This window comes from Diabrotica undecimpunctata, chromosome 9 (assembly GCF_040954645.1).
Source record: "Diabrotica undecimpunctata isolate CICGRU chromosome 9, icDiaUnde3, whole genome shotgun sequence".
Classification (NCBI taxonomy): Eukaryota; Metazoa; Arthropoda; class Insecta; order Coleoptera; family Chrysomelidae; genus Diabrotica; species Diabrotica undecimpunctata.
In genome coordinates this window covers 84,741,520-84,759,422 of record NC_092811.1, presented here as the reverse complement: position 1 = coordinate 84,759,422, position 17,903 = coordinate 84,741,520, and the positions used below count along the sequence as shown (strand labels likewise).

The window sequence follows — 17,903 nt, the reverse complement described above, 5'->3', positions numbered from 1 at the left end:
GGGCACGGATCTTCTGGATCGGCATGGAAAGGCGTCAAGGCTGAGACATGATATTTTCCAGCAGGAGTCATCCGGAGTGTCGATGTGTGAAACTTCATAGGTTGTAGGGGACAGCATTTTGGTCACCTTGTAGGGTCCGTCACGACGCGGCGCGAACTTCGAAGTTATGGACTTAGACGCGTCACTTAGTGTATGCGAATCGACTAGCACAATATCACCTACTTCGAACGAAACCGAGCGGCGGTGGCAGTCTTTATACTTCTTACGTCTATCTTGGGATTGTTCATGTGTCTCGCGGGCTTCACTAAGAGCTTTACTCAAAGTTATTAGATAGGGCGTAATTTGTGGCACGAAGTTGTCCTTGGCTATGATGCTTCGAAAATCACGATTCGCATCATCAGGAGTTCGTAACTCGCGACCGAACGTGAGGTACGCAGGAGTGAAACCGGTTGAGTCGCACTTCACAGTGTTCATCGCGAACCGTATAGCGGGTAACTTTTCAGACCAAGACGAATGGTCATTATTTGTAAGAATCGCTAACTGAGTTTTAAGGTCTCTATTTTTTCGTTCGACGGGGTTAGCTTCCGGGTGGTATACAGGTATAAGGTTCTGTTGGTACCCAAAGCAATGCGTCACTTGCTGCATTACCGCACTCACGAACTGAGTACCGTTGTCACTGACGACTCGACGAGGGATTCCGTATCGTAAGATTATGTTGTCTATGAAACACTTGGCGCAGGCAGCGGCAGTAGCAGACTCTAACGGGAATAATTCTACCCAACGACTAGCAGTGTCTTCCACTACCAGAATCCATGTATAACCTTGAGGAGAGAGGGGCAAAGGCCCAAATAAATCAATAGATAGCACTTCAAACCTCTGGGACTGAACGCGGGTTTGTAGGAGACCAGCGGGTTTGAGGTTAGAGACTTTATAGCGTTGGCACTCAAGACATTTACTTACATGGTCAGAGATAATTTTCTTCATTCCAGGCCAATAGTAGCGTTTTATTATTCTTTGATATGTCTTCTCCACTCCATAATGACCAGCAGTAGCGGAATCATGGTACTCATGCAGTATGTGAGGAATACGTGTACTAGCCGCTACCAATTGGGGCTCTTCTTCATCTACTTCAGGAGTATAACGGTATAATATCCCATTGTTCATGATATATCCTCTTTCTGCCCACCTCTTGAAATCTACACTTGTGTCAGAAGAGGGATCTTCTAAACATCTAATAATCTTGGCAACATCTGGATCATTAAGCTGCTCTTCTCGAACATCAGCAACACTAAGAGTTGGAAAATCTACTCTTACTAGATGAACTTCAGCTATGATGGGAACTTCTGTCATGGGAGGCCTTGATAGAGTATCTGCGATTACATTTTTTCTTCCTGTGATATATTCTATTTTTAGGTCATATGGCATGAGCTCTAAAGCCCATCGAGCTAACCGTCCAGTAGGGGACTTTAAGGTCATTAGCCATTTTAAGGCTTGGTGATCACTTTGCACTATTGTAGTAGCGCCTTCTAAGTATCCTCGAAATTTCTTCACTGCCCAAACCACAGCGAGAGCTTCTCGTTCTGTAGTGCTATAGTTTTGTTCAGCAGGAGTCAGAAGTCTCGAAGCATACTCTACAGGTCGTTCGTTCTCTTTCTCCCCCTGGAGAAGACATGCCCCCAAAGCATAATTGCTAGCATCTGTACGAAGTATATAAGGTAAATTGCAGTCAGCTTGTCGTAGGATTGGGGTGGAACACAATAATTGTTTCAGACATTCAAAGGCCTCTTGTTGTTCTGCTCCCCAGGTCCATTTCACATTTTTCTTGGTTAAATTCGACAAAGGTTTAGCAACATGGGAGAAATTTTCGATGAATCTACGGAACCATGAGCATGTTTGCAGGAATTTTAGCAGTTGAGTAACATTTAGGGGTGGTGTCATGTTTAATATGGCAGATACTTTATTTTCACTTGGCCGGATACCCAAAGGTGAAAGGATGTGTCCGAGATATAGGACTTCCTCACAGGCGAATGAACATTTCGCTCTATTTAGACATAATTTAAATAGGCGCATCCGGTTGAATACTTGTTTCAAATCGTCTATGTGATCAGAGAAGGATGGGGATAATATTATCAGATCATCTAAATAAGCTAGGATATTCAGATTTTGAAGACCAGCACGAAATTTATCAATCATCCTTTGGAAACTAGCGGGACTCTTACACATACCAAAGGGCATGCGTGTGTAACGAAAGGTGCCAAATGGACACACGAAGGCTGTTTTGTCACGATCAGCTGTTCGTACAGAGATTTGATGATAACCATATTTTAAGTCGAGGGTAGTCATAAATCGGGTTTCCTTTGCTGCATGCAAAATATCTTCAATACGTGGCAGAGGGTACTTATCTGCACGTGTTATTGCGTTTAAGCGTCAATAGTCTACTGTTAATCTGATACCTCCATCTCTCTTAGGCACAAGTACCACGGGTGAAGCATATGGGGACTCACACTCTTCGATTATGCCTTGAGCCAAAAGTTTATCTAACTCCTGACGCAGTAATTGCCTTTTGGGCTCTGACATACGGTAAGGTGGAACAGATATTGGTACATCATCAACCAATACAATGGAGTGTTCAGCATATGGAGTAGGGTCTATATTATATACGAATAAATCAGAATTTTCCTTAACAATGTTGTTAAGATTGGATCTTTCTTCTAAGGATAGAGAAATTCCTTCATCTACTCGTAGTTCTAAATGAGCAAGAGTAACGCTATTGACCTGGCAAGGAGAGCTGACCTGAGCTGGATCTGGAGCAAATGAGTAGGGGATATTAGGGACATCACCATAAAACCATGAGTCATTAGGAATGTCTAGAATGATGTTAGCTTTTCTTAAGAAGTCTGCCCCCAGTAAGGTACGACTATTTGTGTGTGTGGGCACAGAAATTAAGGAAATGCTATGAGAGCGGTTTTGTAAGATAACAACTAAATCAAAGACCAAAACAGTGGTAGAAGTAGTCCTACCATCCGCTAGGGCCATGTCTACACTTTTTGTGGAAAAGGGTACCTCATCCTTCAAGAGGTTATCTCTTAGCTGAGAGCCAGCAATACTGCACTGTGCTCCCGAATCAAGATAACAATGACCTACATGACCTTCAATAGTGACCTGAACAATGGGTTTAGTTGATAGGTTTGTAGCAAACTGTTGGTCGACATTAACTGTTTCAGCAAGCATAAATTCAGATACTGCTGAGGATTTACTGGATGATTTGCATTTTGGACAATTACTCTTAATAAATCCAGGAGTCTTACATCCATAACACGAAATCTGATTCGAAGTAGGAAAGGTTGGTTTAGGGCTAGTATGAGAAGTTACTAGAGGAGGATTAGGTTTGGGCTCAACCGAAGATTTTCGAGAATCTGCTTCCCTGGTTCTGACTGCGGCCAATTTTCGACATTCATCCTTCACGTGACCTGGATTTTTGCAAAAGCTACACCGTACCCGTTTTGATTCGTTTTCGTTTTTAATGTTTATTTCCGGATTTTCATACGATTCTTCAATTTGCCTCGCTTCTTTTAAGAGTTCGCTAAATGTATTGATCTTATCACGTGCTACTTTTTCACGTATTTTCCTATGCAACAAACCATATACCATATCTAATTGAGTGGCTTCGGTTAATGTATCTGCCGGTAACTAAGCTATTATCGCGCGCGCTTTGCATACAAAAATGTCACACGGAGTTTTAGCATCTTGTTCCGTCGAAAACAGTTCCCGATATACTCTGTAGGCTGGTTTTTGAGGTCCAAAAGTTGATCGTAATAAATTAATGGCGCTGGCCCACGTGTTTACCGTATTTTTAACACCTTGAAACCACGTGGCGGCGAAACCGTCTAGCAGCATGGGTATACCCTTTAATGCGTTCGCGTCAGATACGTGGGTGCACTCTTTATAGATCTCGACCGCATCTATAAAAGCTTTTACATCAGCCCCCTTTGATCCATCGAAGCGAGAAGCGCATTTTGCTAAACTACCTGAGTCCGAAATAGGCCTTGCTATTGTATTTAATAAGGCTTGAAACTGTTCGCTTGTTAAATTTACCGAAGACATTTCTGCTGATGTTGATTCGCTTGAACTAAAAACCGTCGTCGACCTAAGCGAATAACTGTGTTTATCGTTTGTTGCCGTGATTGCAAGTTTAACACAAAAATAGTAATAAAAATTAAAGGCTTACAGTTTCTGTTGCTTATTTCTTGTAAATACCCTTGAATGGAAGCTTGATATTCCCACAGGATGTTTCTGAATGGCCTAGTGGAAGATTGATATTCCCACAGGATGTTTTGAATGGTCTGTAGTGGAAGATTGATATTCCCACAGGATGTTTTTGGATGGTCTGTGCGGAGTTTCCACAGCAGTCACATACACAGTAGATTTATTATTGTGAAGCACTAAACTAAGTGAAAATGTCCACTAATCACCTTACAATGGCGGGAGCAAAAACACTTTTTTTCTGTTCACAATGAAACTTTACGATTTTCACAGTACGAACTACACTTTAAACTATTTTGCCCAAGTTGGATGCCAGTTGTGATGTGGGTATTAGTTAAAAATAGTTAGGTAATGACTGTGAATATTGATTTACACGATTTTATTAAAAGGAAAACCATGTATTACAATTTAACCTACATCTTACAACAACCACACATATATATCTATCTTGTCTCTTGTCACCGTTCACTCTCGGTGGACACTGTCATGGTAACTTCGGTGGTATTCAGCCATGGAGCGGTGTGGCTGTTACAATATATATATATATATATATATATATATATATATATATATATATATATATATATATATATATATATATAAATATATATATATATATATATATATATATATATATATATGTATATATATTTATATATATATATATATATATATATATATATATATATATATATATATATATATATATAATATATTGACAATAATATATTGACAATAAGTCAATATTAGTGTGTTGTGAAATCTCATTTTTGGTAGTCCTATGGGATCTAGTCTTTCACCCATTCTAAGTAGCTATGTCATGGATGATGTTATCAGTGATTGTATTAGTAATTGCACTTTTTTCATTCCTTTTATTAAGAGATATGTAGATGCTTTAGTTTTGGCACTTCCTAAACACAAAATTCATGAAACAGTCAACATTTTCAACAGTCATAATCAACATATACAATTTACAGTTGAGGAAGAGGTAGATAATTCTCTACCATTCCTTGACATGAGAATTGTAAGAAATACAGACAATATGTTGAAAACCAGATGGTTCAGAAAACCCATATGTAGTAATAGATTTATAAGCTATTACTCTCACCATCCAAATAAGATGAAAATGAACCTTATAACAGGATTAAAAGAACGTGTTTTAAAACTTTCTCATCCAGATTATCTACAAGAAGATCTTCAATTATTAAAAAATATTCTAATTGAAAACTCTTATCCTCCAGATATGCTACATAGGATGCTTTTTTCTAATATTGGTAATATAAATAATTTAACACCATTTTTTGCTCAATCTCAAAACATTGTATCTAACAATCAGAACATCTATTATCATTCACTACCTTTTATACCATCATTAACACCTAAATTAATACAAACACTAAAGGTTATTGACAATATAAAAATAGCAACAAAGAACATCAAAACTATTTCATCTTTATATTCTAAAACTAAATATCCTATAGACAAATTTGAAAAAACGAATTTAGTATACAGCATTAGTTGTACTCAGCGTGAGGCTGAATATGTTGGTGAGACCGGAAGAAATCTTTCAAATCGTATTATTTCTCACAAAAGTGATTGCAGAATTAAAAAACCATCTTGTGCTTTGGCAGAGCATGTAATCGATTAAGACCATATTATGGATTTTGATAACATTAAAATTTTATGTAGTGAAAGTAATAAATTTAAAAGGACTTTATTGGAAATGGTTCGTATTAGCAAAGGTGATAATAATTTAAACAAAAGATCAGAAATTCAAAATTTAAGCAAAATTTATAATTATATTCTTTCTTTATGATTTATATATAAAACTTGTAAAATGTCATATTTAATTCTCCATATATCTGTTACATTCTTTCAGACATCTGTCAACGGTGAATAAATCTTCTTCTTTTTGTTACTAAACAAAAAAGAATGTTTAAACGAAATTTTACTTTTGGCAATATAATTGTCAAAAATAAAAATTTTTTGTTGGCATTTATGACATTGAGGCTATTTGTAATTGGTTGCTATTTGAACTTATGTATAAATTCAATTATTTTTGTATTAAAAAAAATGTTTTCAAAATTATAAAAATTTTCGGAGAAACATTTATTGGATTAAAACATTTTTATATTAAATATTTTGAAGATGTATTAGCAGTAATTTTTACTTACTAAACTAATTTTTATTTGGTAAGTTAACAAAAATTGTTTTTTCTTTTTAGTTCGACCTTGTAAGTATTTTGTCTTTTTTAGCTCTTGATAATAATTGTAAACACAATTGAAAGCTCGAGAATAAAAAAATAGTTAACCAATAGCCCTTTTATTGACTCCAACCCATCCAGTTATATATTTATATATATATATATATATATATATATATATATATATATATATATATATATATATATATATATATATATATATATATATTGAGATTATTGGTGTTTAAAGAAAATAATTTATAAGTTACACACTAGATAATGTTAGATATAAAAAATATTTGGTTATTTTAATAAGTTATATACTAGAGAATTTTATAAAAATTATTTATATGAGGGTATTCTTAAGAAATTAGCATATAATAAGTGTAAAAGTTTTATTTTAATAATTATAATATTGTAAATATATTTAAGTGAGCCATGTGATTAGGCAACCAAATATACCTACCCGGAATAAATGACAGTTACAGAAATTAATAATTTGCGAATGTGAAATAGGGTTATGTGTTAGTTTAAAATGTTTAGTTTACATATAGTTACGGATTTGAAGTAGTGTAGTTTATTAATTAAGGTGTTTAATTTACATATAAGTTTATATTCTGATCTGAAAAGCCTAAATGTCGATAAGATTCTCGATAGAAGAGTAAAGAATTCTCTAGATCACAAAAGATGGCCTGTTTGCGAAATAGACTATTCCAGAAAATTCAGATATGTAGGAAATGGAACAAATCGAATAGGATTTCTTGCCAGATGGTTCTGGAAGATTGAAAAGGTATAAATAATCGGTGATTTGGATTCAAAATGGCCAGTCAGTTAGTAAGAAAGTTAGATAGTGTTAGTAAGAAGTCAGACAGTTACAGTATAAAGTCAGTCGGTCCTATTTTCAATATAGTTCAAGATAGAATACAGTCAGTCAGTTGGTGAAATGTTCAATATAGCAAGTTCAATGAAGATGAAGAAACAGAATAAAGAAAATATGATTGGAAGAAATTAAAAATTATATTATGATTGGAGATTAGTAGAAATCAAATTATAATAGTTATATGGTGATTGGATATTAGTGTATTAAAAAGAAGAATAAATATAAATGCTATTAAGAAGAAAAATATTTTAAATTGGTGGAAGCTGATAATTGGAAAAAGTAATTTCATAGAAACAGGGATAACCGAAGCTGAGAACGAAGACATTGAGTGGTGATTAAAATCTATATAGTGGAGAACAGTCTCATTTAGGCATTTAGTGACAGAAAGGTACAAAATTTTGTTAATATAATTTAGTTAGTGTCATAACAATTTCAATTTTAAAAATAGTTTGTTTAAAATTTACATTGTCTATATAATTTAATTAGTTTCATAAGAATTTTAATTTAAAGATAGTTTATTTTAAATTTTACATTGGTTATGTTAGATATATATGTGTGTTTCATAATAGATATAATATAGATAATTTCAAAAAGTGCTTACAAGCTAATTCTGAAGAAGAAATGTATTTTGATGATAGGGAAATGTCCCAAAAGAATGTAAAGAATAATTGTAGTGAATATTTAAGGAATGGAAATTTTAAGCAGATGGATGCCTACGAGGTGGAGTGCGTAAAATTGGAAGCAAGGAATAATGAGTACATAATGAAGAATAATTTTATTTGTAAAGAAGATGTGATAAAAGTTAATTGCCCTGAAGAATATAAATCAATAGTCGTTTCTATATTGCGGCAACACAAGGGACTTGTCAATAAACAAAATAGAATTGTACAAAATTATATCCATAGTATAAAAGTTAAAGAAGAAAAAGATTTTAAAACAAAATCATACCCAATACCATATAAATATAGAGACGAAGTAAACAGAACGATTAATATTATGTTAGAAGATGGAATCATTGAGAAGGCAGATACACGTTTTATAAACCCTATAGTAGTAGTACGTAAAAGATCAGGTAAAATCAGGTTATGTTTGGATGCAAGGAATATTAACAAGATTACTGAAAAGCAATTTGAAGCACCAATGAGTATAGATGGAATACTAGGAAGAATTACAGGAATGTCATTTTTCACTAAAATCGATTTACAGCATAGTTTCTGGTTAATACCTCTAGAAAGAAAAAGTAGACAGTATACGGGATTTCAGATAGATGGAGTAGTATATCAATTCAAAGTAGTACCATTTGGACTTCAATCATCTTGCAGTGCTCTATGTAGATGTCTTCATGATATTTTGGATCAATATGAACATTTTGTAATTCACTACATTGATGATATATTAATTTTTTCTAAAACGGCTGAAGATCATGAGAAACACCTAAAAATTATAATCAACAGATTAGACAAAGTTGGACTAAAAATAAATCAAGAAAAATGTACATTTTTTCAAAAAGAAGTAATATATCTAGGTTATAAACTTAACACTAAGGGAATCGAAATGGATCCAGAACGGACACAGGTCATTCAGGAATATAAAACACCACACAATTTAAGAACTTTAAGAGGATTTATTGGAATAATTAATTATTATAAAAAGATGATACCAGATCTAAGTATAAAAGAAATTCCATTACTTGAACTGCTGAGGAAAGGTGTAAAATGGAGATGGGATCAGAGAAGAGAACTAGCATTCCAAGAAATCAAAAACATTTTTCTGTCAAATTTAAAAATATACCATCCTGACTACACAAAACCATTCATATTAAGAACAGATGCATCCATAGAGAGATTGTCAGGGGTATTATTACAAATACATGATGGGGTCGAATACCCAATACAATTCATTTCAAGAATTATAAAGCCACATGAAAAGGGTTACTCGGTTTCAGAATTAGAACTAGCAAGTATCATACACTGTGTCACAAAATTAAGATTTTATTTGTTGGTTAATGAATTTACTATAGAAACTGATCACCAAGCTTTAACATCTATATTAAATAACAAATATGGAAACAGTAGAATACATCGGTGGAGTCTAATACTTAGTGAATACTGCTTTGAAATCAAATACATTTCTGGAAAATCCAACATAGTGGCAGATGCTTTATCAAGGTTAGAAAATACATCACAAAAAGGGTAGCGAACAATAAAAATTGGATTAAATCAGTTAGTAGAAAGCACTGGATTATATTCTAAAGAAGAAATTATAAGAGATCAGATCAATTTGAGTGAAAAACAAAAAGTCCTTAAGAAAGATGGAGTTTATTATAAAATAATAAATGGCATAGAAGTATATGTAATAACTAGAACTCTGACAAGGAAAATATTGAAAAATTTACATAACAATTACATGCATATTGGTTCAAGAAAGCTATGGATTCTATTTAGCGACAATTATTTTGCAAAGAATGACATAAGTATAGCAAAAGAAATTACTACCCAATGCCAAATATGTCAAATAAACAAAGAAAAGAATTTCAAAAACCAGAACACATATGAATCTAATGTTGTATATAAAAAACTAAATACAGTTTCCATGGATTTTATTTCAAATTTAGTTCCCAGTCAAACAGGAAAAAAGCATATACTAGTGATAGTTGATTTATATACAAAATTTATTAAACTATATCCCTGCTCAAGAACAAATGTTAAAACATTGAAATTATATATTATTCAATTTTTCGAAGAAATAGGACCATTTAGAAATTGCATAATAGATAAAGCTACATATTTTAACAACCAAAAATTTCGGGCATTTTGTGAAAAAAAGGAAATCAACATTCATTTTACAAGTATCAGACATCCTCAGGCAAATCTTGCAGAAAGATATATTAAAGAAGTTATAAAATATTTAAGGATAGTATGTCAGGATCAACATGAAACATGGGAGCAACATATACCACAAGTAGAATAGTTTTTAAATAATACACATAATTTAAATACAGAGGAAGTACCAGAATATTTAATGTTTGGCCATATAGGAAACAGAAAATGGATTAGTGAATATAATCAGGATATGTTAGAACAAGTAATGCAGAAAGTGAATAACCGAATTAGAAGGAAAGCCGAAAAATATATCAGAAGACAAAATCGAAAAATAAAAAAACCGATCACATTTCAAAAAAAGAGACCTAGTGTTAATTCGTTCACTTAGAAAAAGTAATGTTAAAGAAAATCGTTGTAAGAAATTACAACCAATGTTTGAAGGTCCATACAGAATCGAAAATCAGAATGGACTAAATAGTTATGTGTTGATAGATACAGATAAAAGACTTAGAGGGACTTTTCATATCAATGACATCTTTAAATATTATGAAGAAATTGAATAATATTTTCTACACTTTTAACACTAATAATAACAACACTAACAGCTTACTGATAGATCCATTTCATAGATAGATGGTAGATTTCTTTGTTGTGAATCAATTTGACATCATACTTGATGAATTTTGTACATACGGAAATTGTTTGTGCCCTAAAAATCATAATTTGGAGTGATACAAAATTGATTCTGTAATTGTTTTTCTAAAAATAGAATGAAAAGTGTAAAACTTACCATTCATATTGATGAAAGCCTGTTGAACGGAAATCTTTACCTAGATCTTGTCTATAAATAAACAGAACACAATATAATTATAGACCCTTACATTAGTTGTTTTTATTCTCTGATATAGCCTCCATTGCTCCATTTGACATGACAGTTTGACATAAACAGACAACAGGGATGTATTTAATAGAACAATTTAAATAAAAAAATTAAAGTATTTAATTTATTATATTTACTAAGGTATGTGGATAAGAAAATTAATATTTAAAAAAATAATATGTGAATTATTTCTTTTAAAATTAATTTTGGGGTATTGAGATGATTGGTGTTTAAAGAAAATAATTTATAAGTTACACACTATAGTCCTCCAAGATATTCAAAAAGGTGACTAATACATTTAATATAACAGCCGAATTGTACGAGGTCTAAATCAAATACGCCGTTTACTAATAAGAAAATCAACACAATATCAGTTCACAACATTTTTATTGATCTCCGTACATTTTACTCGATGATATGCGGTCTTTTACAGTGAGCCAGCTGTAACAACAAATGCATTCACGATACGTTTTAGCAAATAATATTTGGTCACCACAAATAATCCGAATTCGTAATTACTCACTCCTTATCAGTGGCGTTTCATGAAAGCGTGTTTAAAGTCTTGTATTAAAATTTGAATTTATTTGAGAATTTATTGAATAAAATAAAAACAGTTAGACTACGTTTTTTTTAATAAAATGTTTAGATAATTTATTGCCAAATAACAAATATAACAATTGTTAGTAAAAACGTTTGTATTTATACGTATTTATGTTATGATTTTTAATCGTAAAGGCTCTGTACTGAGGTATTAAGATTTTGGAATTTGTAAATCTTAAATAATATTGTTCTAAATAAAATTGTTTTGAATTGGAAAAACTATTTTGGTCAAACTAGTGTACTAGGTACAGTTTATATTATGTGGTTTACAAGACTTAAAAACCGATTTTAATCGCTTGAGAATGTTCTAAGGGCTCTTCTTATTAAAGAGTGACATTGAGTACCTAAAGTTAGCCAACTGTAGTGTCAATTACAGAATGCGTGTTTTGATTTGTTGCGTATCAATTAACTAAAATAAAATCTTAAAATAAATAGGTTTTAACTTTCAGGTATTTTATTTTGTTTCATGAATTTATACAATAAAATCTTTAGTGTTTCTATAAACTATTCAATTTATGGTGATATAAATAAGGTAATATACAATAAACTAATCACAACTGAACCAAATTTTTAATAATCTTAAGAGGTGGAGTTATAACCTCTCCAATTAACTTGTTTCCACACCACCCATGGGGTAAAGTTTTCGGTGCGTTTTATTTGTACGTGGTGTCCCCAATAGACCTAATCCACAATGCAATATTCATTCAGAGTCTGTTTCTGACTGAGATGAATTTAAATGAGATTGTTTTATTATAAGAGTAATCAATTTTTTCACAACACTGGTAAATGTGACTGTTTCAATTAATTTTAAAAGCACATATGTACCTCATCTATCTAGCTATGGAAAACTCGAAACGGAAGTGGAGGATCAAGTGAATAAAGCAAACGAGCCGCAGGTTGCCTGAATGAAACAATATGGAGAAATAAAAATATCGGAAAAGAAATGAAACGTAGAATTTACAAAACAGTCATCAGACCAATAAATGCGCGGCAGAAACACGACCGGATACAAAAAGGACAAAAAAATGTTAGAAATAGCAGATATGACAACCCTTTGAAAAAACGATGACAAGACAAGGTGGGCGGCATTAATAACTGCGTAAAAAACAGGTATAATGGAATGGCTACATAAGCCGAATGACAACAAATAGAGTAGTAAGCACGGCGAGAGACGGTTCTCCAATTTGAAGAGGATCAGTGTAAAGATCACGAGAACAATGGAATGACAACTTACTGGAGGCACATTGAAAAAACAGATAGTCATATTAACACAAAAAGAAGAAGAAAATATGTACCTCATAATTTTCCAAATTATTTTACTCCATTGATTCTGCAGAACTGTCTGTTGAACTGTCTGAATCATTTGATCCTAATTGTATTGTCACAGGCTCAATAACAGTATCCACCATGCCGTCCAATCTCCACATATCGTCTTCTACTTTAATAACATGGCTTATCGCATTGCTCCAATCAGTTGAATGTATATTGTCCAAACTAGCTTGCAAGAGGCTCTGGACATCAATAATTTTAAAAGTGACATTTTCTCGAGCTACATATCCTTTCATTTGTGCCCAAATTAATTCTATTGGGTTTAGTTCACAATGATAAGGTGGTAGTCTTAAGACGGTAATGCCATGAAGTCTAGCCATTGTATCCACAGCATACTGACGATATGTACTACGATGTTGTCTAATAATATTCATTAGCTCCATTTTAACCATATCCTCGCCGTATGGAATGGATTTTTCTTTTAACCAATTTTGTAAAACTGCTTTACTGTCACTCATATTAGGAATTCGTTCAACAAGTCGGCTATGATAGGATGCATTGTCTAATACTACCACTGAATTAGGTTCAATACGCTGAAGAACGTTTTCGAACCATCTTTCAAAGCATGTGGCGTCCATGTCCTCATGATAGTCGCCTGTTTTCTTTGATACAAAAATGAGAGCACTATTTTGCAGAAAACCTGTATCACTACCGATATGAGCTACAATAAGACGCTGACCTTTGCCTGATGGTGCTCGTAATCCTGTTGATAAGCCTTCTATAAATGCTTGACGAGGAGTTGTTACAGTCGTATCATGCCAAATTTTGGAAACTGTATGACCGGCATTAATCCAAGTTTCATCAAGATAATAAATTTTTCTTTTGGAAAGACGATAATCTCTAATAGAGCGCAAATATCTTCGTCACCATGCTACTATTTCCTCTTTATCTATTAAAATTGATTTTCGAGATCGTTTCATGTAACGAAAATTTAACTTGTGTAGAACTTTTCTTAGCGTTTCGGCGCTCATTTGAGGAATCATATTGTTTTCCAGTAACTTGGTCCTAACTGTTTTGATCGTTGGGGGCTTATTTTCTAAAAAGAATGTATGTACAGTCCTCCTGATTAAATTCAGTTGTGTTTCATCTAGATCTAGAGGTTTTCGTCCACGCTGGCGAGTTTTTGGCGCACTTAAAGTTGCTGTAATTTTAACTATCAACTATCAATTTAACTTTAACTAATCTAAGTATTAATGGTTTTACTTCATTACAATATAATAATTAATTCTTGATTTTTTTATTACAAATCCAAGCCTTAATCGTTTTGTTTTAAATCTTACAATGCGTTTACTTGTCGTTTCATGATTTCATTTAAGACAAACACGGCAAATCAATAGATTTAAATTTACCTCGAAATAACGAAATATAGGTAGTTGTTAACAATAATAATATTCTAACAATAATAATAGTCTAAAATAACAATAATAATCTACGAGTTTGCAGTGAAAACTTTCCGCTGTAATGTATCAAAATTCACTCACGTTCACTGTGCACTACAGTACGCTACTGACACTTCTCAAATTTAACCATTATCAGCAGCTGCAAATATATGTGTCATCGTCTTCAAATTTTTGTCGGAGTATAGATAATGTTAGATATAAAAAATATTTGGTTATTTTAATAAGTTATATACTAGAGAATTTTATAAAAATTATTTATATGAGGGTATTCTTAAGAAATTAGCATAAAATAAGTGTAAAAAGTTTTATTTTAATAATTATAATATTGTAAATATATTTAAGTGAGCCATGTGATTAGGCAACCAAATATACCTACTCGGAATAAATGACAGTTACAGAAATTAATAATTTGCGAATGTGAAATAGGGTTATGTGTTAGTTTAAAATGTTTAGTTTACATATAGTTACGGATTTGAAGTAGTGTAGTTTATTAATTAAGCTGTTTAATTTACATATAAGTTTATATTCTGATCTGAAAAGCCTAAATGTCGATAAGATTCTCGATAGAAGAGTAAAGAATTCTCTAGATCACGGAAGATGGCCTGTTTGCGAAATAGACTAGGTATAAATAATCCGAAAAGGTATAAATAATCGGTGATTTGGATTCAAAATGGCCAGTCAGTTAGTAAGAAAGTTAGATAGAGTTAGTAAGAAGTCAGACAGTTACAGTATAAAGTCAGTCGGTCCTATTTTCAATATAGTTCAAGATAGAATACAGTCAGTCAGTTGGTGAAATGTTCAATATAGTAAGTTCAATGAAGATGAAGAAACAGAATAAAGAAAATATGATTGGAAGAAATTAAAAATTATATTAATGATTGGAGATTAGTAGAAATCAAATTATAATAGTTATATGGTGATTGGATATTGGTGTATTAAAAAGAAGAATAAATATAAATGCTATTAAGAAGAAAAATATTTTAAATTGGTGGAAGCTGATAATTGGAAAAAGTAATTTCACAAAAACAGGGATAACCGAAGCTGAGAACGAAAACATTGAGTGGTGATTAAAATCTATATAGTGGAGAACAGTCTCATTTAGGCATTCAGTGACAGAAAGGTACAACATTTTGTTAATATAATTTAGTTAGTGTCATAACAATTTCGATTTTAAAAATAGTTTGTTTAAAATTTACATTGTCTATATAATTTAATTAGTTTCATAAGAATTTTAATTTAAAGATAGTTTATTTTAAATTTTACATTGGTTATGTTAGATATATATGTGTGTTTCATAATAGATATAATAAAGATAATTTCAAAAAGTGCTTACAAGCCAATTCTTTGAGAACCGCGATAAAAACCCTATATATATATATATATATATATATATATATATATATATATATATATATATATATATATATATATATATATATATATTAGTAAAAAACACTCATTGCTAATCATTCACAAATAATACATCATCACAACATATATATATATATATATATATATATATATATATATATATATATATATATATATATATATATATATATATATATATATATTTATAAATTTAAATAATGATTTATAGCCATTTCTGGAAAATGTTCCAGTCTATATGGCAGTGGTCGCCAACCTGTTTGTATTTTAATTTAAAAAATACAAACTGTAAAAATCAGAAAAGCTTCCGAAAATTCCACAAAAAAATCTAATTGTCATAATATTAAACATAAACAGCGGCAACGTTGCGGTGAGCGATCTGTCCCTGACGCCGTCAAGCTAGAATCGGCTATTTATAGAACCGACCAGCCGGACCAGCGCGTTAGTGTTCGAGAACGATCTGGATTGCTTTGAACGGGATAAATACGCACGGCGCGGCGACATTGCGCTTAGTTTAAAACTGAACGCGTAACCAACGTCCAGCGGTTGGGTTAGTAGAGAACAACAAAAGTAATATTATGGCAAGCAGTTGTAAGAAGGTAAAGCCATACCACTTTCATTCGGAATGGGAAGAACAATACTTTTTTACAGAAGTTAAAGATAAAAATGTGTGTATGTTATGTAATACTTCGGTCTTCGCTGCTAAAAAAGAAAATATTGTGAGACATCATAAAACTGTACATTGTAATTTTGAAAAATCATTCCCACTACATTCTGCCGCCAGAAAGGAGAAACTGAAACAGTTAAAAAAACAGTTAATTGGACAACGATCAATATTTTTAAGAACAGTCGACAAAAATAAGGCTGCAACTGAAGCATCGTACCGTGTGTCCCAGATAATTGCACAAAAAAATAAACCTTATGAAGACGGGGAAATGATAAAACAGGCGTTTTTAGAAGCTGCTGATTCGTTATTTGTCAACTTCAGAAATAAAGACGAGATAGTTTCAGCTATAAAATCTATGCAACTTTCTGCTAATAGAGTGATGAGACGTGTAGAAGTAATGAGCAATGATATTTTTTTACAGTTAAGAACTGACTTAGATAACTGTGTTTATTTTTCACTTCAACTGGATGAATCAACAGATGTCGTTGACACTGCCCAGATGGCCGTGTTCGTCAGGATGATTTTTAGTGATTTTACGATTAAAGAAGATCTTTTGAAGTTCATTCCACTGAAAGGACACACTACTGGACAGGAGTTGTATTCACATTTAAAAAATATTATTTCTTCCGAGAAAATTCCAATATCGAAAATGGTAGGCTTGACAACCGATGGCGCTCCAGCTATGGTGGGTTGTGATAAAGGTCTGGTGGCGTTATGTCGTAAAGATGAAACTTTTCCGCAATTTCTCTGTTACCACTGCATTATCCATTAGCAAGCATTATGTGGAAACTTCCTGAAACTAAACAACGTTATGAAACTGGTGGTAAAAATTGTGAACAAGATTAGAGCTCAAACGTTACAAAGAAGATTATTCAGAACCTTGGCCGATGAAGTTGACTGTCAATACGGGGACCTACTCCTTTACTCTGAAGTCAGATGGTTAAGTAGAGGACGGGTGCTGAAACGTTTTAATGATGTCCTATCTGGCATAGTTCAATTTTATACGCGATGAACCGACTCCGGAACTAGAAAATTCAATCTGGCTTAGAGATTTTGGTTTTCTCGTGGACATTACAGAGAAATTAAACGAACTTAATTTGCAGCTTCAGGGGAGAGACAAAGAACTAGCGGAAATGATTTCTGATATAAAAGCATTTATCAAAAAGCTGGAGTTTTGGAAACAAAACCTAATTAACAGCGATTCCAAGCATTTTCCTATTCTTTCAGAAAAAATATCTCAAAATCCATTAGAACCCTATGACAACAAAAATCACGTAGAAATAATTTCTACCCTAAAGAGTAACTTCAAAAATCGTTTTAAGGATTTCATTGAAATGGCTTTAGTAGCGCAGTTTGTTGTTTCACCCTTTATGGAAATTAATATCCAGCAGTTTGCAGCTTGTGTTATGCAGAACTTTGGCGAAGACATCGCTGCAACAGAAATGGAAGTCATTGAGTTTCAAAATGATT

The 17,903-nt window shown here is 32.5% G+C and overlaps 2 protein-coding genes across 2 annotated transcripts; both read right to left on the bottom strand.

The window, feature by feature from the left end:
* Window positions 1-3,690: 3,690 nt before the first annotated feature.
* LOC140451206 (activity-regulated cytoskeleton associated protein 2-like) lies at window positions 3,691-4,104 on the bottom strand. The gene has a single exon (XM_072544942.1). It carries the CDS (start codon window positions 4,102-4,104, stop codon window positions 3,691-3,693), a length of 414 nt encoding a protein of 137 aa, XP_072401043.1.
* Window positions 4,105-12,964: 8,860 nt separating this feature from the next.
* On the bottom strand, window positions 12,965-13,555 carry LOC140451205 (uncharacterized). Its single transcript, XM_072544941.1, has one exon. The coding sequence runs from the start codon at window positions 13,553-13,555 to the stop codon at window positions 12,965-12,967; it is 591 nt and encodes a 196-aa protein (XP_072401042.1).
* Window positions 13,556-17,903: the final 4,348 nt, after the last annotated feature.

What these genes read in the sequence shown, in the direction of transcription:
- LOC140451206 (XM_072544942.1), bottom strand. Translation starts at nt 4,104, where the DNA reads ATGTCTTCGGTAAATTTAACAAGCGAACAGTTTCAAGCCTTATTAAAT.
- LOC140451205 (XM_072544941.1), bottom strand. Translation starts at nt 13,555, where the DNA reads ATGGACGCCACATGCTTTGAAAGATGGTTCGAAAACGTTCTTCAGCGT.